This window comes from Bicyclus anynana, chromosome 24 (genome assembly GCF_947172395.1).
Source record: "Bicyclus anynana chromosome 24, ilBicAnyn1.1, whole genome shotgun sequence".
NCBI lineage: Eukaryota > Metazoa > Arthropoda > Insecta > Lepidoptera > Nymphalidae > Bicyclus > Bicyclus anynana.
Genome location: NC_069106.1, coordinates 9,561,376 through 9,578,977, shown reverse-complemented (window position 1 = coordinate 9,578,977; position 17,602 = coordinate 9,561,376). Strand labels below are relative to the sequence as shown.

Sequence of the window (17,602 nt, the reverse complement as noted above, 5' to 3'; positions counted from 1 at the left end):
AGTTTGATTTGTTAAGTAAGTTGTCCTGACAAATGTTGTGAATCATAACCTTTGTTCGACATTAGTTTTCTTATTTTTGTAATCTTTTCTGAGTCTGCTAAACTATTTTATTGTTGATTGTTCTAGTTAGTAATTTTTGTTGTAGTACAAACATCTACAGTGGCTTACTCGTAATAATAACCCGTGGTATAACTAATTCGTATTAGTTATGAACTTTTGTATTAGGTCCCGACGTCGTATAAAACTTTTTATGGATTTCATCAACAAAGTTACGCCAAATAACTGAATACCGAAGTTGGAGTACGTAATAAAGTATATTCCAGACACATAATTACGGATGACATAATGTCAAGCACTAACGATCAAATAAGCACACATGCCTGCAGCGTTAACGGCTTGACAGCATATAAATCTGATCGTGTGTTGGTCGCAATATCGCACATCGCACAAATGCGGCATGTGAGATTACTTGATCGTCTGAACTGACATAAGGTTCAGATGTTGGCAAAAAGAAAACTTATATTAAAATATTTTTGGGGTTCCGTAGATTACAAGGAACCCTTATGTTTATTAGTTTAACTTGTGTACAAGTTTTTTACAGCTATATGGATGGGACTGTAGACGTAAAATGAACGAAATGAAATTAAATGAAAATGGAAATTTCTATTTGCAAATTCTATTTTGCTCACCACGAAGAACTTACCTTCATCATCATTTCCTTTCCCTTACCCCACTTAAGTGGGGTCGGCCCAGTATCCAATCTTCTCCATTCCTCTTACTCGTCAATTCATCATCCACTCCCTTTACAAAGATATCCTATTTTACACACTCCAACCATTCTTTGGCTTTTTCTTGTGTGCTTCTAATTGCAAGTTCAACATTTTTCTAGTAATATGACTTAAAACCCTCAATACATTCCCATACCATTTTTTTTTTATTCTTTACAAGTTAGAACTTGACTACAATCTCACCTGATGGTAAGTGATGATACAGTCTAAGATGGAAGTGGGCTAACTTGTTAGGAGGAGGATGAAAATCCACACCCCTTTCGGTTTCTACACGGCATCGCACCGGAACGCTAAATCGCTTGGCGGTACGTCTTTGCCGGTAGGGTGGTAACTAGCCACGGCCGAAGCCTTCCACCAGCCAGACCTGGACAAATTAAGAAAATCTCAACGTGCCCAGCCGGGGATCGAACCCAGGACCTCCGTCTTGTAAATCCACCGCGCATACCACTGCGCCACGGAGGCCGTCAAAACACATACAATAACATAGATATAAAATATTTACAAAATTCCCAATAGGCGTCCTTATCTTTAAGGCATCCTACAAACTAATTTGGTCTATATTAACAACCTAATAAAATAAACATCAAATCAACTGAGAAATGTCATCTACCTACTGTACGATATCCACGAAGGGTTGTCAGTAAGCACCGGATGACATTTGTTGCATAGAATCTCAATTTCGTATATATCAACTAACATACATCAATATTAGTGAAGTAGCCTGCTACCTAATTTCAGCGAATTACGTTCACGGACTCCCGAAGGCTCATGACAAACAGAGGAAGAGACAGACAGACGGACAAAATGGTGAACCCCAAAAGGGTTTTTCTTTTTGGCGCGAAAAACGATTAAAAACTCACGTGATATTAGGTCGAAGTATGCCCGACTAGTTTCGAACCCATACGGGGCCCTTAGTCATGAGCTGGTTTTTGCATCGCAGCACGATCCAAGCTGCAATTTGACCTAATATCATGTGAGTTTTAGCCGTGTTTCATAATCAATTATTCATATTAATTGATTATAACACTCACGATAAATTTAAATTCTAAAACGCTTAAAAACCACGTCCTCTTTTTCTCAATTAAAAATTTTCTCCGAACCCTGATCTATATGTTATCGCTTGACCCATTTTCCATTCAATTTTCATGTTACACAATTTCCCAATCAGAATGGGCAGGTGTTATAACGAGCCAATATTTAGCGAGGGGTTAGAATGATAGCCGTCTGGTATCTGTACCCAATCATTGCTGTTTATTCACCTGTAACGGTAAGATGGAGGGATCTGTCTGTTCGTTACTAGATTTAGAGAAATAACGATCACTATTATTTAGATTTAGATCTATCTGGGGCATTCCCAAGTGCCTTTTTACCCGACTACGGCGAAGCCAAAAGGAAGGGTAATGAATTTGGCAGTCTATGTATGTATGTATGTTTGATCCACCATAGCGCTTAAATTACAGAACCGATTTAAATAAATGAGGTGTCAAAAGATTCGTAATAATTCAAATTGAGACATAGGCTATATAAATTTTGTAAAAAAATTATATGACGGAATTTAAACCTCATATTCTAACCTCGAAAAAAATTAAATCGAGGTAATCACTATGTATTTGGTATCAAACCAAAGGTCTTGGTGAGCACATTACAAATATGTATTAATATCATATTGTTTAAGTCAAAATTTACGGCCTCCGTGGCGCAGTGGTATGCGCGGTGGATTTACAAAATGGAGGTCCTGGGTTCGATCCTCGGCTGGGCAGATTGAGATTTTCTTAATTTGTCCAGGTCTGGCTGGTGGGAGGCTTCGGCCGTGGCTAGTTACCACCCTACCGGCTAAGACGTACCGCCAAGCGATTTAGCGTTCCGGTACGATGCCGCGTAGAAACCGAAAGGGGTGTGGAATTTCATCCACCTCCTAACAAGTTAGCCCGCTTCCATCTTAGACTGCATCATCACTTACCATCAGGTGAGATTGTAGTCAAGGGCTAACTTGTAAAGAATAAATAAAAATAAAAAAAATGTATCTTTAAAATGTCAGTCGTTTCATATCAGCATACGACGATGTAGGTTCTCGTAGGTACTTTTAGATATTGGCTTATAAGGCTAGGCTCAATCGGGTAACGGAGAAGTATTCAATAAAAATAAAGTTTAAAAACTATAACCCGACTACGTAAAAAGGGGTCTAAAAAGAACGAAACAAGAAAATATTTCAGATTGAAATAGATTGTATACAGACAGATTGAATGTGATTATGCCAGAAACACTTCTATTTTAAACATAAGTACTCGTACGTACATGTGTGGTTTTACTCTGGATTAACACCTAGGCTACTTTTCATCCCGGAAAATCCATGGTTCCCGAGGGATTTGTTAAAAACTAAATTTCACACGGACGAAGTCGCGGGCGTCCGCTAGTAGCTGTACTATTACGTTATTATGTTTATATTTTTAAAATACAATTTACTTCAAAAATATAAACCGGCACCGCCTTCAAACTAATCAGTAGGTATATAATATTATGTGTTAATGACTGTTTGTGGTATTTCAACTTTTAACATTGAAATTAATATCATGTGAGTTGAATATAACTAACAACTCTGTCTAAAATGAATCATACAAAATGAATCAGTAGTAAAACTTAACTTTCCTCATTTAAATCGAAAGGGTAAATGGTAATGGGTCTGAAATTAATATTCAAAGAACCGCAGACCTTTGCTAAATGTGAAACAGAGATTAATTTACATCGAGTAATTAAATGACCCCATCCAAAACGATGTTAAGAGTGTGCAATATGTAATTTGGTGGTTAATAATGGTCCTAGATCTCAGAATCTGGAAAAGTTAAGAGCTTGATATTTGGGTAAATGATATTTCAAAATGTTAGCTTCGTAATGACTAAAATACACGATTTGTAAAACTTTTCTCGATAGTTTATTTTTTTGAAAAATACATGTTTTGCTCATAATTTGCTTTCAATCTCAGGAAAAGCAAACTTATTTTCTTAAATTTTTGTTTTGTATAGAAAATAAGTATATATCTTGAACATGGCCATTTTTTTTTTCGTTATGTTGTTTAATTTACTTGCAATTAGGTAAAAATGGTTTTGGCGCTCACGTCATAAAATTTGCGTAGCGCGTCAATCGCTCCGTGCTTTTCACTCACGTGAAAGTCATAATTCGGCGTCTCGTTTGCGCTTCGAATTTTATCCATATCGTATCGACGCGCTGCGCGCTCTTAAGGGTTGTCCGATACCTGCCTACTCACAGTTTATATGGTTGATTATAAGAGACCGACCATTTTTCATACATTATTGGGCCCAATGATTTTTTTAATCTATAGATATGTTACGTGAATACAAAAAAACCCGCAAAAAGTGATCCGATGTGACTACTCCACTGAGCGCACACATGCAAAATTTTGTGTTAATTTACATTATATATTTATGTATATATAGTTTTTACACTTACACATCCTAAACACAAATCGACATTGTAGACAATATTTAGGTAGTCTGTGTTTAAATATCTTTCATTATTTACTGTGAGGCACAATGAAATTATTAGAGCCGTGGTAGCTCAGTGGATATGACCTCTGCCTCCAGAGGGTGTGGGTTCGAATCCGGTCCGGAGCAGAATTAAGTTCTCCTCACGATGTTTTTCCTTCACCGTTTGAGACATGTGATGTTAATTTTTTTTAAAATGCACACTACTGAAAAGTTGGAGGTGTGATCCAACTTTTCAGTTGTGTGCATTTTAAGAAATTTAACATCACATCGTGAGGAGAACTTAATTCTCTGCGTGTGTGAAATCTGCCAATCCGCATTGGGCCAGCGACCAGCGTGGTGGACTATTGGCCTAACCCCTCTCATTCTGAGAGGAGACTCGAGCTCAGCAGTGAGCCAAATATGGGTTGAGAATGATGATGATGATGATAACAATGAAATTAAGACAATTAGCCGTTTTTGTTGGGCTCAGTTTTAACGCGTTATTGACATGTCTATATTATAAAATTTTTGTCTAATAGTATAAAATATTTGCTGCTTACAGATTATTTGATTGATCAAAGGAGAGTGACTATTTTTCATACATTACTGGGCCCAGATTTGATGAATGAACCGTTACAAAGTCCAATTTGCATCATTTATTGAATAACTAGCGACCCGCCCGACTTCGCACAAGAGCTATGTAGATATTAATATTAAATTCATACTGAAAGTCAAAATTCATTTATTTCAATTAGGCTTAGTTTACGAGCACTTTTAGACTACAAGCCCTTGAACAAAAATTACATGTGAAATGAACCAACATGAATAACGCTTAGAAGGCTGTTACTATATCAGAAAATAACTCTGAGCACTATGCCGTCATTTCTGAGCGGTACAGGTGAGTATGCGAGTGAAGAGTAAGGCTTGCGACTCTTATCTTTCGACTCCTGCGCTGGAAATAGGTACAGCGTTTACAGATAGTATATGTGTATAAAAGAAATTTCACAAATGCAGTACAGTAATAAATGACCTATTTTGCTTCTGCATTTGTTCTGACATCCGGCACTACCATTTTAGTATGGCACTAGGATTTTCGACATTTATTTTTAATCATCTCTAACACTATAAAAAGCCGTACAATAATAATTAGTCGTAATTCGTCATTTGTACCTGACAAATTTCATTCACTTGCGTACTCACCTGTACCGCTCAGAAATGACGGCATAGTGCTTAGAGTTATTTTCTGATATAGTAACTGCTCCTAAGCGTTATTCACGTTGGTTCATTTCACAGGTAATTTTTGTTCAAGGATTTGTAGTCTATTTAAAAACGTCAAGTTATGTCATGGTGATATTTAAATTCTCTCAAAAATAACTTCTACTCCGCGTCTGTCTGTCTCTGTTCGCTATAAACATACAATACACGAATAAACTTGAATTTCTGTAAAAAAATTACGGTATGACACTTTTACAAGATGACTACGGTAAAAGGTCTTATCTTAACGAACGTTTAAATATATCGTTCTTAACGTTATCTTTTCAAATTTATCATTACGAAACTAATTTTTGATTAAAAACATAATAAATTAAAAAGATCTATACATTTAATCATTATCCGCATTCATCAGTTTTCAGCCAGGTTTTAACTTATCTATTCGCTGGTACTTAAAGTATTAATAAATATAAAAAGCAATAAATTTGCTTCACTTTTAAACATTGACATACAACATACAATGAAGACCACCGCATTATTGTTATTGGCTGTATTCCTGACTCCTGCTGCGTGTAAGTTTTAAATTTTATAGTTACTTTGTATAATTTTACATAAATGTATTAATTTTTAGACATGATAGCCTAGTGGATATGACCACCTCCAACTTTTCAGTTGTGTGCATTTTAAGAAATTAAATATCACGTGTCTCAATCGGTGAAGGAAAACATTGTGAGGAAACCTGCATATCAGAGAATTATCTTAATTAAGTGTGCCAATCCGCATTGGGCCAGCGTGGTGGACTATTGGCCTAACCCCTCTCATTCTGAGAGGAGACTCGAGCTCAGCAGTGAGCCGAATATGGGTTGATGACGATTAATTTTTAGAGTTTACTCCTTAAGAATCGATTTTTCATATAAAGCCCCCGGTATGAAAAAATATGGGCAGTAAAATTTGATGAACGAATGACAACGTTGCGTTTTTTGTGCGCAACCTATTCTGCGCACCTTTTACTTTTCAGGCGTTAGTATTGAGACGTACATAGTGTATGCTGCGGGGTAACTTACATCTATTTAGACAGTCGATCTGAAAGAGTAAACTCAGTTCGTGCGTCGGAGCTGACACACAATTTTTATAATTTCTAAATTGGCTAAAGTCTGGTTTAGTTTAAAACTTCGGCCGTGGTTAGTTTCTATCCTATCGGCAATACGGCCAATTAACCCGTGTAGAAATATATAATGAAAGTAAACATAAAATTATGCATTTGTGCGCTCAGTGGTGTAGCTAAATTCGGATCACTTTTTGGGGTATTTTGTAGGCACGTAGCATGTCTATAATAAGCATGCTTATTTTGAGCTTGCTTAAGAATCAACAGTCGTGCAATTTATGAGCATGCTACTTGCTGTACGGGTGAAAGAGGGCGTCCTTTTAACGTGTCTGAACAGGTTACAGAACAGAGAGCGATAGATACAAATTAGCATGTGTAATCAGAATGTTTGCTTTGAGCATACTTATTCAGGAGCATACTTAAAAATAGCATGCTTATTGCTAGCAAATGTAAACTGATGATCATGCTCGTATGGAGCATACTTAATAGAACGTTTGTAGCATGCTATTTTAGAGCTTAAGTACCTTTAAAATACTTCAACAGCTAGCACATATTTGCAGTGCGTACAAATATGAGGAAGTAAACGCTTATTGCGTCCAAGGGATATCTACAATCTCTCCATTCTTCTTTCAGCTATGCCGCATTTGGAGCGCATAATCGGTGGAAGTACTACAACTATTCAGACGTACCCCTTCGCTTGCTCGCTGCAAATCGCTTCAGGGCCCAGTTTTCAGCACACATGTGGTTGCACTATCATCAATGACGCAGCTGTGGTGTCAGCTACACATTGTTGGCCGTAGGATATCCCCTATTTTTTTATTCTTTACACGTTAGCCTTGACTACAACCTCACCTGGTGGTAAGTGATGATGCAATCTAAGATGGAAACGGGCTAACTTGTTAGGAGGAGGATGAAAATCCACACTCCTTTCCATTTCCACCGTTTTACGTCTTTTACGTCTTTTCCGTTTTACGTCTTTGTAGGATAGTAACTAGCCACGGCCGAAGCCTCTCTCCAGCCAGACCTGGGCCAATTAAGAAAGCCTCAATCGGTCCATATCGGCTCAAATCTGCAAAAGACTAGAGGAGGATTATGCCAACAGGCACTTCGAACTACTCGAAATAATATTAATATAAAAAACCTAAATGAAAAACGAATAAACTAAATTTGCTTGGGCACTCAAATGTCCCGCAGAGGGAGGGTTTTTTTTTATAAATTTTGAATAGTATTTTGCATTAAATATTGACATTGTTAAAAATTAAAAAAAACATAGACAAATAAAAAGATAAATGAAAGATATGATACCTTAATTGAAAAGATTACTTATCTAGCAAATTTTGAAATAAAATGATATTTGTATTGTAATAGATCGTTAGATAGATAAATCTATACTAATATTATGAAGCTGAAGAGTTTGTTTGATTGAACGCGCTAATGTCAGAACTACTGGTCCGATTTGAAAAACTCTTTCAGTGTTAGATAGCCCATTTATCGAGGAAGGCTATAGGCTATATATTATCACCGTATTCCTACGGGAACGGGAACCAAGAGGGTAAAACCGCGTGGCGTCAGCTAGTATATAAATATTTCATTTTTCAGTCACAATGCTGCTTCAGGCAACTACCGCATCCGTGTAGGTTCAACAACTAAAAGCAGTGGTGGTTATCTCATCATCGTCAAACAGCTGATCGGCCACCCACTGTACGTTAGAAGGAACCACGACAACGACATTGGCGTCATCAGGACCAACGCCATCCCCATAGGCTCTGCTTCAGTCCGCGCAGGGAACATCGCTGGAGCAAACCACAACCCCCCTGACAACGCCAACGTCATTGCTATCGGATGGGGCTTCACTACCGTAAGTTTTTCACATTACGTTACCCGCTCGCCTCAATAACCTACTCAAGCTGCTATGTGTTAGAAGACAGGGCAAAATTGCGCGAGCGTCTACAGAAAAATCGCCTCGAATGAAGCGCGTAGAAGGAAAGAAAGAAAGATCTTTATTTTTAAGTAATGTCGCATATTACATTCTTAAATTCTAAATTACTACATAGCTTAATTGTCCACGCAAACAGTGGATCAAGTTTAGTAGCGTAGCGGTTTATATAGCCTCGCTGGCACTACCACCATTTGTCATCGCTTCCATGATGACGTAGCCTCGCTATTCTTCTAACAATACATTTAATTAAAAATGACGCACATATACAGTTTTTTCCTAACTAAATTCCGACCAGGCCGATCCTTTATGCACAAAATGAGCCAGCCAGTCTAAATCTATATTTATAATAAAACTGTAGTAGTTCCAATTCTTTATATTGAAGATATTTTGAAAATTGTTGTTGGGGGCATTATATAATCGACTAGCTGACGCCACGCGGTTTTACTCGCGTGGTTTTCTTTCCCATAGGAATACGGAAATAATATATAGCCTATAGCATTCCCTGATAAATAAGCTATCTAACACTGAAAGAATTTTTAAAATCAGACTAGTAGTTCCTGAGATTAGCACGTTCAACCAAACAAACTCTTCAGCTTTATAATATTAGTAATACTGAGGCTAAAAATTTTTTTTCTCGGTCTGTCTATCCGTGTTTTTTTTTGATTATCGGGCATCACGCTGAAACTACTGAATAAATTCAAATGAAACTTGGCACGGTTTAAGACCATAATACGGAGAAGGTTATAGGATACTTTTTAATGCAAAAATAAAATAAGAAAGGGGTGAAATAGGGGTTGAAAGTTTGTATATTTTCTATACAAACTTATCCTTCATTTTTAGATTTTCAGTTTTAAAATTTTGTTTATAAACCATAAAAAAATATAAAAAAAAATGTGATTCAAAAATTTTAAAATTCAACCCCGAAAGTGGTTAAATAGGGCTTGAAAGTTTACATTGATTGCCACGCGGACGAAGTCGCGGGCGTCCGCTAGTCTTAATATATAAATGCGAAACGTCATTCATCACGAAATCTCAAAAACCGCTTGACATTTAAAGATGAAATTTGGCAGGGAGGTAGTTTATAGTTCGTAGACGTTCGCTAAGAACGGATTTTGGGACAGGGCCGGATTAAGGAGTTCACTAGTAAATAAATATTACTTGTTACAGCCAACTGGATCCCCCTCAGAACACCTCCGTCACGTTCAACTCAGGGTTGTCAACCATAACCAATGCAGGAACACCTATGGTCCAGGCATCATCACTGATAACATGATCTGCGCGATGTGGCCAGGTGGTGGCAGAGGATCTTGCTTCTTGGACTCTGGAACTGCCCTCATCCACAACAACGTGGCGGTCGGTGTCACCAGCTTCGGAGCTGAATGTGCATCAGCTCTCTGGCCAGGAGTATACGCCAGGGTATCTAGATATGCCGCCTGGATCCAACAACACGCTTAACCTCGAGTGGGTGCCTCTAGAATAAAACAGTTTGCCGCTACTTTTCATTGACCATTTTAGGTAGAAATACAGCAGTTTTTTGTTTCACGATTTAAATAAAAGTAAAAAGTGATAAGGAATTCATTGGATGAAAAGCGATTTATATAATAAATATTTTTAACATATAAATGGAACCGACTTCAAAGACGTATTACACTTATTCTTATTTTAACACAAAATTACTAAACCGATTTTTACGAAATTGGAATGGGAACAATTTGAAAGTATACTTTTTAAAATTGGTTAATAAATGACGAAGTTATGATGTAATAAACATAAAAAAGTATGCTCTTGACAAACGTTCAGCTATCATAAAATTATATCTGGCATCGCTGGCTCCTAGTCCAACAACATATTAATCATTAACAACCCATGTTCGACTCTCTGTTAAGCACGAGTCTCCTCTTAGAATGAGGCTAATAGTCCATCACACTGGCCCAATTCGGATTGGGCTTCACACACCTAGAGAATTAAAAACATTCTCAGGTGTATAGGTTTCCTCACGATGTCCTTCACCGTTTGTGACACGTGATATATAATTTCTGAAAATGCACACAACTGAAAAGTTTGAGGTGCATACCCTGGACTGGATTCGAACCTACGAATCTATTTCCAAGATAACCGAGTATCTAACAACAAATTAAATGTTACTTAAACAGCTTTCAAAAGCACACATTACGCGTTCGATCGAAGCTCAACGGGAGAAAGAAAACAAACCTCTAAAGCGGAAAATGCTCAAAGCTGAAGGGAAAGTTCGCTGGGACGGAAAACTTCCACCAGGCTGGCTCATCGACGCCCGGTTATTATAAAATCACGTGTTTGTTGTTTGGCCTTACTCAATTCGAATTCGAAAGTCCAACATAAAATATTATTTTTAAATGACTACAAAAACGAAGTTTCTATGTTTGGCTGTATGTATTCAATATATACTTTTACTAGCTAACGCCGCGCGGTTTCACCCGCGTAGTTCACGTTCCCGAAGGAATACGGAGATAATATTATACATACATTTACTTAGTCGAGGTTACTACAACATTGATGAGTTCCTTAATGATAAAGATGCTTGGAGGCCGTTGGATCAGCTTCCACCTTCACACAGGAAGTAAAACTATAAGAAATTGTAATTGTTATCAATTGTAAATTATAATACTGTATGACTTTTTCATTTCAAAAGAGCACCTGTTGAGTTTCTTGCCGGTATCTTCTCAGCAGAACCTGCCTTCCGAACCGGTGGTAGAATCTTTACAAATAGTCAACTGACGTGTCAAAAGTGCTTGTAAACTGAGCCTACTTGAAATAAATGATTTTTGATTTTTTTGATTTTGATTTAATATATAGCCTTCGACTAGACTTCCTCGATAAATAGTCTATGTAACACTGAAAGAATTTTTGAAATCGAACCAGTAGTTCCTGAGATTAGCGCGTTCAATCAACCAATCAAATAAACAAACTTTTCAGTTTTATACTATTAGTATAGATATTCACTGATATTATAAAGCGTAGTATAAGCCCTACCACTAAACAAAAAGAAATCTAAAGTAAGAACCATCCTCGTACTTCAAGGAGTATTATATCAAAAGAATTAGCGAAATCGGTCCAGCCGTTCTTAAGGTTTGCGCTAAGCAGACAATTAATTAACACGACATCAGCTTAGCACCGCCTTTAAATTGATCAGCAAGTAATCAACCGCAAAGCAGCAGGATATGATGTTATTTTTCTCTTTTTAGTTTAGTCGGTACGTTTTATGTTTTTAAAGTTGGTTGAATTGGAAATATACACACGAAATTTCATTCAAATCGGTCCAGCCGATGAGAGCAGAAGGAGGTGGAGTTAGGTGACAAAAACACATACAGAATATTTTTTTATATTCAGATAAATCATTCAACTTTTATATTAAACATGTAAATAATAATCTTCTTAAGAGTTAGATTGTACCCAGGATGTGTATCTCGAAACTCTCGTGTATACTCCGGGCCAGCGCGCTTGGCCACAATTAGTGCCAAAGGAAACAATGCCAAAGGCGACATGGTTGTGCAGCAGTGGACCACCGGAGTCAGCAGTGCAAGAGCCCCGCCCGTCGGTATGCCAGCCAGCGCAGATCATGTTGGCATTGACAGCATGGGAACCATATATCCTTTGGCATTCGGCTTGATTAGTTGTCCTCAGTTGAACGTGGCGTAATTGCTCAGATAGATTTCCTTGCCACTGAAATATGTAGGTGTATTTTTATTTTATTGTCATTCTCTTCTTACCATTTCACATGCTATAGATTAGCATGGTACACATGATTGTTATCGCCGCGTTAGCCGCTTTTAAATTTACATGTTTTTAATAAATAGTGTAGGAAATAGTAGTCTGTGACGGATATGACGTCGCACGATCTCGTGTTGGCTTCAGTGTGCTCGTGGCGTTCGAGTCGTCCACATCTCTTGTTGTGTAATTCTTTATGGGTTACTTGGGATAGGCGGGGAGAGTGACTTGAGTGGAAAAGGGGAGTGTTAGTCGACTGTCAAAGGCGTATTTAACCCTACTCACATCGTTCACAAGTACGTGACTTCACTCAAGCTCATTCTCTGCCATTCTAGGGTATTATTTTGGTTACAGTTTGATTGTTAATTAAGTTGTCCTGACAAGTGTTGTGAATCATAACCTTTGTTCGACATTAGTTTCCTTATATTTATAATCTCTTTTGAGTCCTATAATATGATGCGAAAGGATGAATTGTTTTTTTTTACAAAAAGAATGTTAAAACTTCAAATGGAAGGTTACAAGAGGAGAAGAAATCCTAATGAGAGATGGTTGGAGTGTGTAAAATAAGACATACATACACATACTCGTATGTGTGAAAGGAGTTGATGAATAAAATATTAATGAATGGAATATTTCTCAGGTACAAATGAGTAATTATGACTAACTATTTTATAACCAGAATGTTTGGGTCCCGAGGTGCTGAAATGACAACCCCGCACTAGAAATCGCAATGGGACGTCCCAAATCAAGCGAGTCTCAGCGATTCGCTGGATGCAGGCGACTCAGGATCGTGATGATTGGAAGTCCCCACAAAATGCAGTGGACGTCCATCGATATTATGATGAATGATTATCATTTTATACTAGTGAAATTTAGTTTTTCACAAATCTCGCGGGAACCATAAATTTTTCCGGGACAAAAAGGTAAAATCCATTGCCATTCCTAATTTCAGCCATAACGCTTCAGTAGCCGCAGCACAAAGGAGGAACAAATATACACACTTTCACACACACAGAATCGTCTTTTACAGTGCAAGGTGTGCGTAGCACCAAGGCGCCGCGCGGGGTATATAAGAAACTAGCGGACGCCCGCGACATCGTCCGCCCTTAAACCTCTTTAATCCGGCTATATATCCGGCTCATATACTCCAAGCCACGATAAAAAGAAGAGAAGAAAAACGAGAGAGATATATCAGGAAGGTCAGCGTGAAGTAATGCCAAGCGGTTCCACGCTGACCACGGAGCAAAGGGTAGGTTATTTTTAGTCCGTGCAAGTCGGATATACCCTGCCGACTAGCCGACAAAAGTCCGGAGGGATTTTTTTCCTCCCCGACAAGAAAAAAAAATCCGGCTAATCGCAAAATCCGTTCTTAGTGAATACCTACTAACTGTAAACTACCTCCCTGCTAAATTTCAGCTCTGTACTTCAAGCGGTTTCGATATTTCGTGATGAATGACCTTTCGCATTTATATATTAAGATAGTGGGCGCTAATGTGATTACCCGGACGCTCCGTGAGCTAGAGTCGCCTCCACACATACTAACTTTTGCCTTTATAAGCGTGATTGATAAACATGATAGTGATAACAAAATGTAGAACTTACAGCAGTAAGGCCCCATCCAATCGACCAGACCAACGTGTTGTCAGGTAAATGGAAGTTAGATCCAGCGATGGATCCAGCTCTGACGTTATTGTTGAAGCTAATGACTGTTGCCAGTCTCACGATGCCAATGTCATTGTTCATGAACCCACCAACGTTGTAGCTCGGATGGGTGATATGTCTGTTGACGTTGTGGACAACACCACCGCTGTTGGCGTTGGTTGAACCAATCCGAACCGTGAACCTTGTGTTGTGTTTACCACTAGACAAAAAATAACCATTATCAACCCATATTCGGCTCACTGCTGAGTCTCTTCTCAGAATGAGAGGGGTTAAGCCAATAGTCTATAACGCTGGCCCAATGGGGTATGGCAGACTTCACACACGCAGAGAATTCAGAAAATTCTCAGGTATGCAGGTTTCCTCACGATGTTTTCCTTCACCGTTTGAGACATGTGATATTTAATTTCTTAAAATGCACACAACTGAAAAGTCGTAGGTGCAAGACCACACCCTCCGCAATCGGAGGCAGAGGTCACATCCACTGGGTTATCACGGCTCAAATAAAAATTTGAAAACTTTCAAAACCTTTGATTCAGTGCGCTTTTATTTGAGACCCCGCTCGAGTATATTTGCAGACTTTTGGTTATTCTTCCCCAGTTTCAACCCCCAGAACTTTCAAATGGCTCAACCGATTTTCATCAAACATATCTATGAACACTCGCCATAAAGTCACCTTTTATACAAAAAAAAACTAAATTGAAATCGCTTCATCCGTTCGGGAGCTATGGTGACATAGACAGATTGACAGACAGACAGACACGTCTAACTTGTAACATCACTGTTTTTGCGTTGGGGGTTAAATTTACCTAAAACAATGTAAGGAGCCAAAAACTTTGTTTTTTCGATAGCTTTGATGCGATTGGTTGCTTGCGTAACTGTCAAAGCAAAGCTTCATTGTGTCCGCTAGTTATAGCTCACAACTAGGTCCCGCGAAAGTTGTTTTGCCTATAATATGATCACTATTTAAAAAAGAGTAGAAGGGCCATTTTTTTATTGCCAAATCATATAAAATGAAAATGTATTATCCAAAAAACTAAATTTTGGGGTTTTATCACTTAGGGATAAAAAGATTACAATTTACCTTCCAAGTATATGCAATTTGTATATAGAATCAAAATGGTCGGACGTTTCAAAGGCAATTGGATGCTGGGTAAACTTCTGGATTAATTTCATAGTTATGATTGTGTGGATTTTCATCCTCCTCCTAAGAAGTTAGCCTGCTTCCATATTAGATTGCATCATCACTTATCATCAGGTGAGATTGTAGTCAAGGGCTAACATGTAAAGAATGAAAAAATAATCGTTTTTGAACAAGAGATAACGATGGGAGATATTCGTAACAAACAAACAAATGAAAAATCAAATCTCTTCCCATTTTAAACAAGTTTAGATACCTAAATACTTACACCCAGCAGTGGGCTGCAGACATGATCGATCTGTTGTTGAGGATGGTGCCACCGCAGTCCTGGCGGAAGGCAGCATTGTTGGTTGACACCAACATAACCGCTGCATATGGGTATTGGTTGATATTGACCACCGAACCCCCAACTATCCTTTCCTTCCGTGGAAGAGCTACACAAATAGTAGATTGTTATACAAGGGGATAAAAAGACCTATTATATACGTATTTTTATGGCACGAGCCGTAAGGCGAGGGTGCCTAAATAGAAACCGAGTTTATAATGGGTTTAGCCCCGCGTTTTACAATCAATCAATATAATATCAATTGCAGACGCAGCTTGCAACTCAATAAAATCAAATAAAAAGAAATTACGCATTCCACAGACAAGAAAATTCTGTAAACATTAATTTGCTTGCTGATATATCAGTACATTGTGTTGGATTTTTTTTTCTATATTGTAAGCAATTGTAAAAAAAATAACCCTGTAGATACGGAGGCTTAACGTACTCTCCGAGGCACGGGGGTGTAAAACCAACACTGGTCGGCTTGGGCCATGGCTATTTACCACCCTACGATGTCGTGTGGAAATAGAAATAAGTGTGGATTTTCCTCCTACTCCTAACAAGTTAGTCCGTCCATATTAACTTGCATCATCACTCACCATCAGATGAGATTCAACATAATAGCTTAATACTGGACCATTTGCCCGTTATTTAGTGGTTAGTGGGAATCGAACCCACGGCCCGTAGTCAGGGTCACTGTCCACTGCGCCTATCGAAGTAACTATTACACGTGTGATTTTATCATATTTTTAATCGTTTTCTGATAAAAACTACAATAAAAGTAAAATCCTGAGATTAAATATTTTTAGTGCAAAATAAACTCTTAATCATCATTATCAACCCATATTTAGTTCACTGTTTAGCACGAGTCTCCTCTCAGAATGAGGTTAGGCTATAGTCCAATGCGGATTGGCAGACTTCACACACGTGGAGGATTATATAAAAAGGTATGCAAGTTTCCTGATGATCTTTTTCCTTCATCGTTTGAGACACGTGATATTTAATTTCCTAAAATGCACACAACTGAAAAGTTGTAGGTGCATGCCCCAGACCGGATTCGAACCTACACCCTGAGGAATTGGAGGCAGAGGTCATATCCACTGGGCTAGGCTCAAATTCTTAAGATACGACATAACTTTGTTGTATGCATTTCATGTATCTATCTTCTATACTTATAATAAAACTGGTAGAATTTTGTACATTTATTCGTAATTTGAGATTTTACTTATACCATTTGTAACACCAAACGTTACCGTGGCATAACGGATGCCAGCGCCATCTAGAATCTATATTTATAATACGAATTCTGTACTTTTTGTACATTGAAGATATTTTGAAACTTTTTGTTGGGGGGCATTACATAATCGATACTGAAGCTAAAAATATTTTTTTTCGATTTTTTGTCTGTCTTTTTGTTATTCAGGCATCATGCTGAAACTACTGAATGAATTCTAATACGAAACTTGTCACGGTTTAAGACCATAATACGGAAAAGGTAAAAGGATACTTTTAATTGCGAAAATAAAATGAAAAGGGGGTGAAATAGAGGTTGAAAGTTTGTATGAAAAGTCCTACTTTTCATACAAACTAAGAGTTATAGTTTTAAAAAAATGTTCATAAATCATAAAAAAATACGAAATATAATGTAATTCAAAAATTTTTAAAATTCAACCCCTAAAGAAGTGAAATAGGGCTTGAAAGTTTACATTGATATCCACGCGGACGAAGTCGCGGGCGTCCGCTAGTATTTTATAGCCTGGGAAGATGAATTGGGCAACTGTATACTAAAACTGTAACTGTCTTCCCGGGTATAATTTAAGTAAATAAAAATAAATAATTTAAGCTTAAATAAGACAGTAGAGATCCCAATATGAGACGACCTTCAACTACCTGTTTACTGGATGAAAAGTTTTTTAAATAAAATAAGCCTTTAATAAATTAAGGTCAATTAAATAAAATTAAGTCCAGAATATGAATAATTAACAATTATTTTTGGTACAAGTTAGCCTTTTTTGAACTCAGACACTTTGCGTGTTCTACAAAGTTATCCTCTAGTAGGAGTACTAGAGTTATACACATAGTTCGAAGAGCCGATGGACATTGGGGTCCCAAGGTGCTGGAATGGCGACCCCGCAAAGCGCAGTGGGCGACCCCCCACTAGGTGGACCGAGGATATCAAGCGGGTTGCAGGAAGCCGCTGGATGCTG

At 37.9% G+C, this 17,602-nt stretch overlaps 3 protein-coding genes across 3 annotated transcripts in view; 1 reads left to right on the top strand and 2 right to left on the bottom strand.

The window, feature by feature from the left end:
* The window catches only part of LOC112056564 (dopamine receptor 1), a 154,066-nt gene that overhangs the window by 52,941 nt on the left and 83,523 nt on the right, over positions 1-17,602 (bottom strand). The window lies entirely within an intron of this gene.
* LOC112056563 (trypsin CFT-1-like) lies at positions 7,223-10,033 on the top strand. Its single transcript, XM_024097005.2, has 3 exons — positions 7,223-7,383; positions 8,187-8,445; positions 9,694-10,033. Exons 1-3 carry the CDS (start codon positions 7,223-7,225, stop codon positions 9,979-9,981), a joined length of 708 nt encoding a protein of 235 aa, XP_023952773.2. The 3' UTR covers positions 9,982-10,033.
* On the bottom strand, positions 11,938-15,520 carry LOC112049874 (trypsin CFT-1-like; the record flags this gene model as incomplete). The annotated part of the gene is made up of 3 exons (XM_052888893.1): positions 11,938-12,225; positions 13,843-14,131; positions 15,339-15,520. Coding segments are annotated over 3 exons (759 nt in total), but the record flags the coding sequence as incomplete, so codon positions are not given.